Source organism: Condylura cristata, unplaced genomic scaffold, assembly GCF_000260355.1.
Source record: "Condylura cristata isolate star-nosed mole 26May11 unplaced genomic scaffold, ConCri1.0 scaffold00023, whole genome shotgun sequence".
Taxonomy (NCBI): domain Eukaryota; kingdom Metazoa; phylum Chordata; class Mammalia; order Eulipotyphla; family Talpidae; genus Condylura; species Condylura cristata.
Window position 1 is genome coordinate 10,684,921 of NW_004567124.1, and position 15,454 is coordinate 10,700,374.

Here is a 15,454-nt window from a genome sequence, read left to right on the forward strand (position 1 = left end):
ACCAGAATGTAAAACTAGGAGGCCTGTTGGTGGAAAATTTACTGCCAGTAGAAGGGAAACCTGAGCCAGGATTCAGGTGTTCATCTGATGCTCCTGTGGATGCCTTTGGCTTTTGTTGTGAGTGTGAGGGGAGCACTTAAGGTATTCAGCCAGAGGAAGAAATAACTACAAAGATCACTGAAAGCATCATATGATTGAGCTCTGGCCCCAGCTTTGCCATGCAGGTGCTGGTTGACCTTGAACAGACTCCTCACCTTTTTGACATTGTTTCCTCTCTGAAATATTATTTAACAATATCTTCACTACTCACTTCACAGAGGGAGATGAGGAAATCAGAAGATGGATTGAAAATATGCTCTTAACTGTACAACAATGCACACGTTGTTAACAATGGTTAACTGTGAGTTGCCCTTGAATAATCTTCAAATGAGTTTAAAAATGTAGGAATCATAAAAAAAAAAAACTGATGGGGAAATGCTACTCTTGTTTGAATGAAGATCAGATTGCTATTCTAAATGATGAATTGAAACTACCTGCAGAGGGACTGAACTACAAGTTAGAAACAACCATCTGTTTTAACGTAATCTCCAGAGAGTAGCCACAGTTCCACGGGTTCTTGTTGGGGCTCATTGACCAAAGAGCCTTCTGATTTTGTTTCTGTGTAGTTGGGCTGGCCTGCTTGTAGAAGGTGTGACTATATGACACCGATGGGACTCCTCACACAGCTGACAAACATAGACTGCTGAGAAGAAAGGGAGCCAAGCAGAAAATTGTCCAAGAGGGCAGACCCATCAAAACTATAGTAAAAAGATGGCGGAGGGCCAGAAGAGAGGAAGGTGGGTTCAAAGCAGGTCTTCTTAGTTATTTCCCCCTGAATACTTCTGTCACACAGCCATAAAAAATTCCAATGCTCCCTCATCAGCCAGTGAGGTTAAATCCCTAAAGTGTATCATTGTTGACAAAATCATGATTGGAAGGATTAAGACCCCATTGAAAACAATAATTTAAGGATGAAGAATAAAGGAGATTAATGATTTCTTGTCACAATAAAATAAAATGAGTGACTATACAAATAAATATTCTGAAGTATCCAAACTATTCAAACCTACTGTAATGAGAAACACTCTAGCTGTCAAGGAAATAAAACTGTTGTGTACTCACACGCAGGCAGAACCATTCACACACTTTATGTGAAGGAGAATGAGTTCCAAAAAGTTTGCAAGTCAATCCTTATTGGCTAGAATTTTCTATTAAGAAAATTTCAAACATAAAATTCCAAAAGAAAAAAAAACTAAGTCCTATATTCCCAATACCCAGACCTAGTACTTAGCAAAATTTTGCCACACATGCTTCATCTATCCCTTTTTCTTTGCTGCAGTATTTTTAAGCAAACCCCAGACAATGGACCATTTCATCCCTGCATATTTGAGTATGAAATTCAATGCCTGGTGTACTCACATTCTCCTTGTTGCTTTTTCGAGGACACCCAGATGATTTTGTGATTGTCCTTTTGTTTTATTTTCTGGACCCACCATATAAGATAAATGCAACAATCTCTTTCTGTACTACACTTGTTGATGGCCCCTGGGCTATGTGGTCCTGAAGAACATGAATCAAGAAATAATGCTGCGTTATTCTATTGAAGAAGAATGACCCCAAACTCACATATCAACTTGTCTGACAATCCTAGGTATTAACACCTGAGGTTTATAAAGATAATGCAGAGCAGTCTTTAAAAAATAAAAGATAAATAAAATAACTAAATTTGGCAGAAAGTATTACACCAAACTGCTACTTCCTATGGCCCAAATGGCACCTTAACTTTTACTTGTGCATCACTTTGAATGGAAGAGAGATTACCCTCTAAGCTGTTCTGTCTGCATACCCTGAGTACTAAAATCATTTCTAAAATAGCTTTTCAACCTCAGAAAGGGGAGAGTTAAACTTTTCTGAATTGCCATGTATGAGAAGTCACACAAGCCTTGCTCTTGCTATAGCATATGGTTAAGTGGGAATTTTTCTGTAGGTTCTTTATTATCCCAGAGCCAATATGAGATTAGCTCTACAAGTTGGGTTATAACCTTTACAGCATCTGTGCCGGGGATCCGTTAACAAGATCATAAAGATCTTTCTAACAGATGAGGCCTACGTGCCCTGTGTTCAGCTCCGGTAATGACCAGATTGATTTTATCAGGAGTACTTAAAAGCACCATTTTAACTTTTCTATTGATTGTCTGACCTCTGCTGTGGGTCCTGGGGGTGGAATGTGTTCTCCCCACCCCCCTCGCTCTTGGTATGTAGCCTTCTGATTTCTCTTACATGTACAAACCTTTGTCTCTTACCTGCCACGGCCAACCATCTCATTTAGTTCTTGCCTCACCATCTCTGTCTCCCTTGTGTAGATTTCCAAAAGACTAGGTTTTAGGGTTATTACAACTAGATACACGACTAGACAGCTGACTTTTGGGAGCCATCTTCACTCATTCATTCATTTGGCAAGTTTTCTTGAGCTCCCACTATGTTTCAGGCACATACTAAAGATTAAAATATATAGTGGCGGCCCTCCCTGGTGGCGCAGCGGGTTAAAGAACAGTACTGAGAAGCTAAAGTCACTTCCGCATGAGTTCGATTCTCACCTGCCCCAGAGGTGACCACATGGTGTGGCAGACCTCTCCTGACCCGCCTGCTGCTCCCCTCAACAGTGTACTTCATCAATCTGCCTGTTCTGCTCCCCACTCTGTCTCTGGTGAAGCCTCTCGCCGCCCCTGAGCCTCTGGCCTGTACCCCAATTCTGTATGCACAAATAAATAAATCTTTAAAATATATATATATATATATATATAGTGGCAAAGTAGGAAGACAAGAGGTCATGCTGTTGGAAAGACTACTTAATAGAATGTCAGAAGGGAGAAAAATAAAAGTGGAGAATGGGGCATGAGCACCATTCTGGAGAGGCTGGCTCAGGTGCATTATAGGCGTCACCTTTGAGCAGAGATGTAAATGGGTGTGTGAGAGAAGCCTGGGGAAATCTTGAGGGAAATGAAAGCATGGGAGAGGGGTTGGGGGAGAGGGTTACAAGCAGAAAGAACTCAAGGTCACTGCAAATCTAGAACTTCAAAGAAAATTCAAGGTTAATGTGGAAGACTGAGCTAGATGAGACAGAGATAGGAGGGCATGAGCTGGAGAATCAGGAGGGCTGGATCTTGGAGTATTTTATGAGCCATTGAAGGAGCTTAAATAGGAGCGTACAGTTCAGAAAATTATCTGACCTGAATGATCTAAGGGTCCAGTTCGGTGTCCTGTACAATGCCAGGGAGATTTCACACAGCCAGGCCTCAGAACCTACAGAGCCAAGCGCTGCTCCCTGCCGTCCTGTAATCACACCAGTTTCCTAGTCACTCTGAGTCCACACTTATTTCCTTTTCCAGGAAGAGAGACAGCTTCAGTTTCTGGCAGATCTAGCTTTCGGCAAGGTTAGAATCTGAACATATTGGGGGGGGGGGAGGGGGAATGGAGAAAGGGACACAACTTAAGCCATTACAAACTTCTCAAGTCTTATAAGAAAGAATAAAAAAAAATTAGAACTATGCTATTTGAAATCCAGCAAATTGTGATAACACCTGTCAGTCTCAGAAAGAACCCATAGTCTGTTCTGAAGATCAGTGCCACCTTAATCCAAGGACATTTAGACCTTTTTCCTTCCCTCTTCATGGAAGCATTCCAGTGCATTGATGTAAGCTAAGATACTTAGGCCCTAGAATTCAAAGACAGTCAACAGCCTTCAGCTTCCCATTATCTATGCCATTTGATGATTGCAACCTCACAAAGGGGTTATAATCACCATCCTATAGAAGGTGAAACCATAGCTCAGGCTAAGTAATTTGCCTGAGGTGAAAGAACTTAAGTGATAGTCACTTAGTGATGGAGCTGGGCCTTCCTAGCTCCAAAAAAATCCTACTCTTTGCCTTGTGTGCCACTGAGTCCTGGGGGCTTCTTAGGGGCCACTGAAAGAAGGGCACTCTTGCATTGAGGGGGTTGTGATCAGCCTCTGAGGCTCACCTGCTGTGTAGAAGGCTTCACCAGCTCATGGTGGGACTACGTGCTGGCACAGTTGTGCCAGCACAGTCAGTCCCTGTAGTGTCCTCAGAAGCAAAGCTTCCATATGGTTGTTACCATAAGGTCCATGTGGTAGCTACAGTTTTTTTCTGGGAGTTCAGTGTTGTCTAACATCAAAGTCCTGGTCTCTTCCTAGGTCTGAAGCATTGTGGAAAACACGCTGAACCTAACAAGACTTAGATTTCAAGCCTTGATCAGTCTATTGAATAGAGTCAGATCACTGTTGGGTCAAGTATAATCAAACTATCCTGAAAGTTGCCAGCTCTACATCACACTTTTACTTCAGGCTTCAGATAGAGATCCTGGAAAATGTAATTTAATTAGTGGGTGTCAAAGGAAAGTGGGTCTCCTTCCTAATGGTTACAAAGAGATGATGCTTACCATACTAAAAGCCAGTGTTTAGTCAATATTTCAGTATTTCACTTATCTTCACTGTAACCCTATGAGGTATGCATTTTTATATTAACTTCTTAGTATGAAAATTTTGTTTTTTATAGAAAATATAGACAGAATCACCCCACCCACAGATGACCACTGTGATTAATTTGGTATGTATTTTTAAGTCTTTTTTCCTATACATGTTTGAGGGGATTTTTTTTGAACAGAAATGGAATCATACTCTGCCTTGGGGCTTTGAATTTTTTGTTTTACTTAAAACAACTAACACATCTTCCTAAGCAATTAAGTTTTCATTATTTTAATGGTGGTAGAGGATTCTATGACACACGTATACCATGGTTAGTTTAACTTGTCTTCTACTGGTGAGTGACAGAGCTCAGACTGGAATCCAGTTTCCTGACACTAAATCCCATGTGGGAAAATAGCTCAGGCATTCAGTATAATAATTATGATCCTCTATAAATTCTGAGAATGCAAAGTAAATACCTTGCTGTCTCCTTACTTTTCTTGACTTACACCCAGTGGTAGCCAACACAGATGAACAACCTAAATTTCTGTCATCACTGGAGAGTAGAGAGGCTACAAATGATAGATTTAATTGTAGTTTTGATTTTTCTTTTTGATGAGAATAATGTTTGTTGATATTTTTAGAAATCCTCTTGATAGCTTTGGTATCCTATATGCCCAGGAAAAACTAAAGCCACCTCTTCACATCTAGATACTGGCTTCTGGGACTTTTAGTATTCATCCTGTTTCTGACCGATTTAGGACCAAATCCCTCTCTGAATAATTCAGCACATGAGTGAATCCACGGAGGTCTTTCTTCCTTTTCCATCAATGGCATATCTATTGTCTAGACCCAGTATGCTGCCCAGGATCCACACTGTATGAGGTATGATTTAAGCCATCAACTCAAGGGCATAACATAAAAAATGCTCATGATGCCTGTTGTGCTTCGGGGCCACAACTCTATAATCTTTGGGTCATCCTCATCCAACCAGTTCTTGTAGCTTTGATTTTGGGGATTAAACTGTAACCACGTGTTTGACAGCATCCAGGCAAGTCACCTACAGAGAGTTCAAGTCCATACCTGCTCATATTAGTGGCAAACATAAACAGTTGCAACAGATTTCAGAGGTAGGCAAAGGAAAGCATTCCCTAGAATAGCATGATCAAAGCTCTTGAATTTTACCTGAGTTGATTTATTCACTTACAAGATAAAACCACTTCATGCCAAGAGGCTAAACCTGGGATGTTGATAATTGGCAGTTCATATCTCTGCCAAGTGCTCCTAGATTAAATTTAAGTCAACCAAGTAATAGCTAATGGATAGCTCCATTTTCAATACAGAGACTTGATAGAAAGAAATCAATTTGAAAGAACACGGATTCTTATTATTCTTACTGTCCATTAGTACTAATCATGCATTTGGCACCAACAAGCCATAAGAGTAGAAATTACCCTCCTTAGTTATGGATTTTTTTTAATGCATCAAATAGTAATCTCTAAGAGAGAAGATGGATATTTCCCAAATAAGGTTAGTCTTAAGATATCTTTCTAGGATAGACTGATGATCTCTTTATGTTTCCTCTGCTGGGGGACTGGGAATGAGGTTTTGTCCTTGGAACTGTTTTGTCAAAGATAAAGGCCGAACTTGAAAGAGGGTATAGCTTTGGCCTGCCTGTCCAAAATTAAAAGATATTTCTTGGCACAAGTGTCAGGAAATATGACCTACAGATAGAAGGCAATCACACACAAATTTTTTTTTAATTCAAAAAACAGAAAAAAACCCACTTACCGTTCCCATAACCATTTCTCAAATGAAAGTGGATTTTTTTTTATGTTGTAAAAAAGCACCTTGATTGGTAAAAGAGTTGGAATATTATTACGGAAACAACCAAGCTCAACTCAATTCTAACATAAAAGACACCTCGCATTAAAGTATTATTTATCTTCATAATTAGTATTTTTAAATGATTTTAAAGGCTTTTATGCAATTACAAAATGATCATCGTTAACATTACTAATGCTTTGATGCCTTCTGCCTGTTGTCCTTGGTCTCCACAACCCTAGCACATAATTTATTTCTCTTTTGAGTGAACTCTAAGCATTAGTGTCCATTAAGAATTTTTGAAACAAAGTCCAGAGATTACTTGGAGCACTTTCAGTAATATGTACTGATTATCATTAATAGCTCTTTTGTCCTAGACAAGGACATTGTTTTGTAACATCATTTTGTTTGGCGAGGCCCTGCTCTGGCTGCGTTCCTGCGGGCCTCCTGCACAGATTCTCTCCTTGACTATGTGCGGAATGGAGCAAGCTCATGGGATAGCTAGTCAGTGAAGGTGGGGGACACAAGACTAAGACAAAATAGTTTTCTTCATGAGGTGATTGCTACCATGCACCACCCCCACCGGAAAAAAAAAAAAAAAACAATTGCTGATCCTCATGTCTTTGCTGGTGTTCATAAGCTCCATATAAATTGCCACTCTAATGACTAGCTCCTGAGGAGAAAGCCAAAAAGAAGTACAGGAGGAGCGGTGCACCAGGGAGATCGCAACCTTCACACCCTGTTTGTTGACGCCAGGGCAGGAAGGAGGCAGAATGTTCCAGATTTCATTTTGAGAGTTCTGCCTGCACTCTCAGATTATTCACCTGATTAACAACAGTGCCCTAATGGGTATTACCTGTGTCTGCCCAGGGGATATTTCTCCATTTATGTGATGTGATTACAAACAACTTTGTAATCTGCAATTAGAAACAACTTTAGTAAGAAAGAGGCACTCTGCGAGGGGGTCCCCTGTGAATGAGCCTACTTAAGCAGCATTATAAACCTAGCACGAGAATTTATCCCTGTCTTATGGATAAGAAAATAGAGACTCTGAGAAGTCAAGCTACATTTGCCCAAGACCTCACAGTAGGAATAAAGAGCATCTATTTGACTTATGTGTCCTGTGAGGAAGGGAGAATAAACATCGTGACAGCCTTTAGATTTGGAGCCCTCCTTTCCTAGAAATTCAGGAAATGAATTTATTTGATGAGCACACGGTATTGACTCATGTGCTGGTCAAATAAAGTTTGGGTTCATTACTATTTAGCATTCATTCCTCTCTGCTACACATGCTCACTTAAAGTATGGAAACGTTAATACATTTTAAAATAAAAAGACTTCACTGATTGTATTTAGGTGTTCTTGAATTCTTCTTACTTTTTATTCTAACCCAGCTCTTACCCATGTTGAAAATATCTCTGCCTCAAAAATTTCGCCCTCGTTGTGAAAGAGAATCAGAGACAGTGCATCAGCTGGGTATTGGCAAAGGGGTAGCTCCACAGCTTGCAATTCATTCACAGTGTGGGATCTCTGGAAATTTCAGGCTAGTGATTGACATCTCTGGGAAGGAAGAACAATGCCATCACTTTCTACCACTGCCCCCCCAAAATGTAAAACTTGGTACCCAGACGATTGCCTAGAAACCAAGAGACAATAAGAAGTCCATCAAGGAAGTTAATTGGCCCAAGATTTGGCACTGATTGGAAATATCAGATTATATACCTAAAGTGTTCTGCTCTGTTATAACTATAACTCAGAAAGTACTGAGAACTGTGACAGTGATAAATTTGTGGTATTTTCATGACATTTCCTTTGCTTTACTTTGAAGTATGGTTGGCTAAAGAGAGTTGGGCATTTTTGCTGTATTAGAAGCCCCACTTTGGGTAGGATACTTGTGAAAATTTTTCCTCTTCATCTTAAGATTATTAATTGGCAATTTGAAACTGCAGACATAGCGTTAAGTTAGAAATTACTCGAAAGCATTACCTGGAAATAATATCTATCTATCTCTCCTCCTCCTCCTCTCTCTCTCTCTCTCTCTCTCTCTCTAAATATATACGATGCTCTGGGTGAAATATAAGAAGTCTTGCTACTTTATCAAAAGGTGCCATTTTTTTCTAGCCCAGATAATTTTAAAATATCACCCAAAAGAAGTGTATCTTTTTACTTACATAACCTTTTGTAGATACTGCCTTCTTTCTTCTTTCATTTTTAAAGGCAAAAAGGAAAAAGTTTCAGGGGGTTACCTTTGATTGTGAGCTACATTAGATTTTGTGCAGTGAGAAATAGCTCTGGCAGCCTGTTGCTTAGAAGGGGGAGATTTGTTCTGATAGCTGGAAAGCAGGGCAAGGTGCCACTGACCGATGTACTAAAAAGGAAATAAGAAATCATGTTGTTCAACTACCTCATTGTACAGATTAGAAAACTGAGGCCCAGAGAAGTTACATGGATTGTACATACCACGTAGCAAGTTTACTTGTGGGTCAGGATATGTGAGTTTTTTGTAGAGCTGGAAGTGAAATAAGCCAGAAGGAGAAAGAGAAATACTGGATGGTGTCACTTAAACGGAGATTATAGAAAAATAAAACAAGGGGTCAGAGCCAAATTTTAAAACCAACACTCAAAAGTTGACCATAGTGGCCCTCCCTGGTGGCGCAGCAGGTTAAAGCACTGCACTAAGAAGCTTAGGCCACTTCCGCATGAGTTTGATTCCCGCCTGCCCCAGAGGAGATCCACATGGCGTGGCAGACCTCTCCTGACCCGCCCGCTGCTCTCCTCAGCAGTGTGCTTCGTCGATCTGCCTGTTCTGCTTCCCACTCTGTCTCTGGTGAAGCCTCTTGCTGCCCCTGAGCCTCTGGCCTGTACCCCAGCTCTGTATGAATAAATAAATTAATTTAAAAAAAAAAAGTTGACCATAGATCTTCAGCTTTCAGGGGAAGGGGGGGAGTAAAAACAGGGGGCTGGAGGAGGAGACCCCAGTGGATGGTGGTGGAGGACTGTGGGTGCTTTGGTGATGGGGGAGCCGTGGAGACTACACCTATGGGGGAAATCCTATACCGTCAAAATGCAAATAAGGGTGCTTCAGTAACAATAAATAACATCAAAGTAAGAGAACATATTTACTATAAATATGAGAATAGGTGACGTATTCTACCAACCCTGGAAAAATAGTTGGTGCTTCTTGCTCCCTCTCACACTCCCTGAAAACCCAATCTGTGTAGAAAGCATGACCCTGTTTGGTGGCTTGTTCTCAAACCTCTGGAGAAGAATCTTGATGATTCTCCCCAGTTGTTAGGAAGCCAATCACACCTTCATAGCTGCTGGACTGGTTCTGCAGCTGTTGGTATGGTGAGCCATGTCTCTCACCCATGCTGAACAGCAGCCCGCTTCAACCAGGCAGCCCCTGCTAGTGAGCAAGTGTGTCCTTGATTTTGAAGTCAAGAGCACTGTGGCATTCACAGTTCATATCGAATCCAGTTACGCTTAGGAACTTGACTCAAATGCAATCTTCAATCAAATACGAATTTTCAAGTCAGACCCCTTGCCCTGGGAAGCAGAGTCCTAGAGCCATGAGTCACTGTGAAGTCCAGCTGCATGGCAGCCAGGGTCTTGCTTGCAGTAAAACGTTCTAACCCAACTCTGTTAAAATAAGACTGCAGAGGTTGCCTAACCTTTGCCAAAGTAGTCATGCTGTTACCACACTTCACACTTTGAAAAGCTTTTCATAAGTCCTTGTTTTATTTTAACTTTCACTATAGGCTTGAGTAGCATGATAATATAAAATCTTACAGACCAGGAAATTCAGACCCAGGGTTAAGGGACTTGTTCAAGATCTCTCGGCCAAGAAGCAGGAAACTATACCAGCTAAGAATGCAAACTCAGGTCAGCTTGACGCCACATCATTATTAAGAGCTATCTTTATGAAGTTTATTCTTCTGTACTCCTGAGTGGACTCAGAGCTATTTGCCTGCTGTGTATCATCATACTTTATCTTTTAAAAAATCCAATGTTGGCCCTCCCTGGTGGCGCAGTGGATGAAAGCACTGCACTAAGAAGCTAAAGCCACCTCAGCATGAGTTTGATCCCTGACCTGGAGGTGACCCACATGGTGCAGCAGACCTCTCCTGACCCGCCCACTGTTCCCTTCAGCAGTGTACTTTCTCAATCTGCCTTTTCTGCTCCCCACTCTGTCTCTGGTGAATCCTTTTACCACCCCTGCACCTCTGGTCTGTACCCCAATTCTGTATGCATACATAAATTAATCCTTAAAAAAAAAAATCTAATGCTCAGGCCTCCCTGGTGGCCTAGGAGTGAAGTATCACCACTATTGCTGCTATGGCCTGAGTTTGATCCTGGCCAGGGAGCTGACCTACATGAAGCAGCAGACCTCTCCTGTCTCACCCACTGCTCCCCTCAGCAGTATGTTATAATCAGCAGGCCTGTTCTGCTCCCCACTCTGTCTCTGGTGAATCCTCTCACCCCCAGCACCTCTTGGGTCCCTCCCCCTCCCCTGTTATTCTACCCAAAAAATAAATAAATAAATAAATAAATAAATAAATAATCCAATGCTCTAAAAACCCTTGCTTTATTATTTATACTTGTTGAGGTAACATTCATTTATGATACTTTGTATGTCAGCACCCCACAGCCACCACCGAAGCACCCATAGCCAGCACACCCATAGCCAACACACGTCACTGCAGACCCCAGATCCCCTTCCCTTTTGTTCCCTGTACCACCCTATCTCCCCCTACTAGAGCTTCACTTCTACACTCATCTTTCTAGGGTTTGTTTTGGTTTGGTTTTGTCAGTTACTTTTTTTTTTCTCCTTTCTATAGTTCACATGAGTGAAATAATCCAGTATTTGTCTTTTTCTTTCAGATTTATTTTTCTTGGCCCTCTAGTTCTATCAATGTTGTTGCAAAGGGAAAGATTTTGTCTACCTTTATTTTTTTAATAGATGGGTAGTAGTCTATTGTGCATATGCACCACATCTCCTTGATCCACTGTTCTGTTGTCATACACGTAGGTTGTTTCCACAGCTTGGCTATTGTAAATAGTGCTGCAGTGAACGTATTAGTGCATCTATCCCTTCCAATTAGTATTTTTACCTTCTTCAGGTAGGATGGAGACTTAGGAGGAGAATTTCTGGGTCATATGCTCTTTTTTTTTTTTTAAGATGTATTTGTGCACACAGAACTGGGGTACAGGCCAGAGGTGCAGGGGCAGTGAGAGGATCACCAGAGACAGAGTGGGGAGCAAAAAAGATAGATTGAGAAATTACACTGCTGAGGGGCGCAGTGGGCAGGTCAGGAGAGGGCTGCCATGCCATGTGGTCACCTCTGAGGCTGGGATCAAACATGCTGAAGTGGCTTTAGCTTCTTATTGCTGTGCTTTAACCCACTGCACCACCAGAGAGGGCTCCATATGCTCTATCTTTTAAGTATTTTGAGGAACCTCTGTCTTGTTTTCCATTGGGGTTAGACCACTCTACATTCCCACCAAAGTGTTTCTTCTCCATATCCTCACCAGCAATGGTTATTTCTCATTTGGGTTTTGTATTTTTTTAATATGGACCATTTTCATGGAGTGAGGTGATATCTCATCATGGCTTTCATTTGTATCTCCCTAATGATAAGTGATGATGAACATTTTTTATATACCTGTTGGCCATCTGTCTGTGTTCTTTGGAGAAGTATCTATTTAACTCTTCTGCCCATTTTATTAAATTGGGTTGTTTTGTTTTTCTTAAGTTGTATGAGTTCTTTATAGATCTTCGATATTAACCTCCTTGTCAGATTATGATGTGCAAATATTTTCTCCCATACAGTAGGGTGTCATTTTGTTTTCATGATAGTTGCTTTCACTGTATAGAAGCTTTTTAGTTTGATATTTGTTTTTGCTGTTCTTTTCCTTGATTCAGTGTTGTTGGTGATAGCATTAGGGCAACAAGGAATTTTTCAGAAGGTCTTTCCCTCCCACTTAAGGATTAAAGTGGGTAAGAAATGACTACTATAGTTTTGCTAAAGATGAACTATGTGGTGAGAAAGACAGGAATCTTCCAAACCCTGGGAAAAGACAGAAAAGAACAAGGAAGGCCCACCTCACCCATATGTAAGGCTGAAGAAATAGCTACTGGTCACAAAGCAGGCCTGCGTCTCAGTTTGAGTCCTGCTCTCACTCAAACCTAGGTGGGACTTCCTGGTTTAGGAAAAGCAGGAGGGGGTAGAGGGTGAAGGCCCTGTGGGTTTAAATTATTTACAGAACTGACTGCTGAGTGGAATTCTCCAGGGAGTAAATGGGGGTTTTGAATATTTACTCTCTTGAGAGGCACTATATATAACAGGGTTTTTAAATATGTACGGTGGATGCCCTTGTAGACTAATATTACCTTTTCACAGAAAACTTTTTCATGTGCTAAAAAAACTTTCCTGAATCTCTGTTTTCCTATCTGTGAGATGAAAATGCTGTTTTCAGACTTCCATGGAGTCCCTCAATATGAAGCACTAGAGTTTCTATAGAGAAAGGAGTAACATCAATGTGATGACAATTTTTTTCCCCCAAAGAGAAGGAAGGAAATTCCAGTAAATTTTCAGACAATTCTATTAAATTTTTCTTCTGTGTGTACACATTGTGTTTGTTAGATTTTTCTCCAAGGGAAATGGAAGTTTGTCTTTATAACGGCTATCATAGATTTTTTTAAATTAAATGTTATACACAGTTCAATCTCCATAATACACTTTTAAATATTACTTCTGTGAGAGGGGTGTGGTGTTAAGCCTTTCTTAAAATTTATTCATTGATTGACATACTCTTCATTGTACATCATAAATAAAATTCATATCATATTGGTACAGATTAGAACTGCCAGATTAAATCTGAATTTTATATCAACAAATTAGTATGTGAAATTCAAATTTAGCTGGACTTCCTGTTTTTCTGTCCACTAAATCTGGCAGCTCTGAGATAGGTATAAGCCTTACTTATACCTATTTATAGTGATCACTAGTTGGCAGTTAAACAAAACTAAGGGACTGTGTGTGTTGCTGTTGGAAGTCCTGCTTTCTCCAAGAGACAGATGGAAGCATTAGCTCTGTGTTACTATGATCTGAAACATCAGGCAGCTCTCCCAGAAATATTCTCAAAAATCTATTATCAATGTAATCATCATGAAAATATTTGATGAGAACACTGCATCACACTGTATAATAAATTTAAGTAGAAAAGTCAAAGCAGTGGTATTTTCATCAGGCCTTTGGATGTCAGGAGAAAATAGTTCCACACTCAGCGAATATAGATAGGTCTGTTTGGGGCTGTGTTAAATCCAATTGTGTGGAGGTTCTGAATAATCAGGAGTGACAGCATAAGCGCTTTCTCTTCAAAGTGATTTTACAGAAAGCTTTATTTCCTAAGGAAAGTACACCTATAGCTCTCATAATGCTGAAGGAGCACTAATGTATCAGTTTATGGGTGCTGGTTTCATGAGCTGGAGTTGCAAATTATATTCAGATTTTAAACTTTACTCACTGTTACTGTTGGGGCAAGTTCCTTTCCCATGATAAACTTATTTCAAAAATTTCTAGAACACTTTTGTAGTTCCCATGTGAGAAAGGCTTCAAGATTTTCTGCTGAAGGTTCTAACTTCACTTTGCGCAGCCAACTCCAACATGATGAAAAACAATAGTTTAGTTTTCCTCAATAAAAGGGGAAAAAAGAATTTGAGTCGGGCTATGTAATTTCAGCTTCCCTAAATAAGTCCTTCGGAAAACTGTGGAGGGAGCAAGTGTGTGATTTTGGTCTTGGCGCACAACTTTGGAACTAACAATTTTTAACATCTCCTGTGAATTTTCATAACGGATTTCTTCCCTGTACGATATGTTCCTTAGTTAGGTAATAGGTTTAATGTGGGTGCCAAATCTTTCAACAACTTTTACTTTCCAGAGGAGGGTTAAGTAGTTCTCTTAATAACTTGAAAGAGGAAAAAAAAAAAATCAAGGTTTACCACAGTTCTTAGTCACAGGCTAAATGTTTTCGACAGTTTTATTACTTTGAGCCTATTTGGTCTCAAGAACATCCCCCAAGAATAATGAAGCGTAGAATTCAAAATGGAAAGATCTGAAGCAGACATAGTGCTTTTGATGTCAAAGCATGCACCCATGCTATCTTTCTGTTGTCTTATGTGCCATGTCTTTTTAGTTGCATTTGTCATCTTCTCTCTGTAAATCATCTTAGAACCAGCAAGTGTGGTGACTCATGAGTCCTTCATATTTTCATGGAGTATGTGTTTGTCTTGGTGTTATTTGCCGAGAAGTAGCATCCATTTCCTTTGGATCTTAATAAGTGTGGAAAAATAGGTACATTTTGTGGATGTATTTTCCCTCATCGTTAAATGTTATGCTTCATGTGAGCAGGAAGAGTCATTTTCATTAAAAAGTAAACACAATCAATGGCCATAGCAAATTAATTGGTCTGTTGCTCAGCTCACTCTTGTCTGAGTAGATTGTCATCACTCTCCTGGGCCTTAAATCTTCCCCACTCTGCCTATAAACCTGATCATCACCCCTACTTAAAATAAAAAAGAGCCTTCTCTCAACCTGTTCAATTATCGTCTGTGCTGCTTCTTGTTACCTCCTTAGCTCTTAAGCCAGTATGCAGTGCTCCCTGTCCAGTCTCTCGGGGGTGCGTTGCTGTGGGGTACAGCCAGTGTCACTGCTGTATGTGACCAAGAGTAATCTTGTCTCTAGATCACCGTGTGGGCAGAGTGCATTCTTGAGTGCATTCAAAGAAGCTTACACATTACATTTTCTTACCGTTCCCTTTATTTGTTTTCTTCTAGGTATCTCAGTAACGAAGAAGACGCATACATGTAAGTAATGCATTTTTTTTTTGTCCAAAGTTTTCTGAAGAGTTGGAATTCGCATATGTCTGGCTGCTGTGACCCTCCAAGTATAAACTTATGTTTCAGCTGTGCTCCATGGTCAACAGAGGTCATACTTTTCTACCTGTAGTTGTCGGAAGTGGTACCTCTCCACCTGTTTGTACTGAGTGTGTGTTCAAGACAGTTTAGAGATAAATTTTGATGAATTCTGGTGACTCGAACCATTAAAC

General features: G+C 40.4%; 1 protein-coding gene across 1 annotated transcript in view; it reads left to right on the forward strand.

The window, feature by feature from the left end:
* The window catches only part of RORA (RAR-related orphan receptor A), a 682,068-nt gene that overhangs the window by 497,738 nt on the left and 168,876 nt on the right, over positions 1–15,454 (forward strand). Inside the window, exon 2 of the mRNA XM_004687722.1 lies at positions 15,183–15,212. Within this exon, the coding sequence (XP_004687779.1) occupies positions 15,183–15,212 (30 nt within the window). The remainder of the gene's footprint in view (positions 1–15,182; positions 15,213–15,454) is intronic.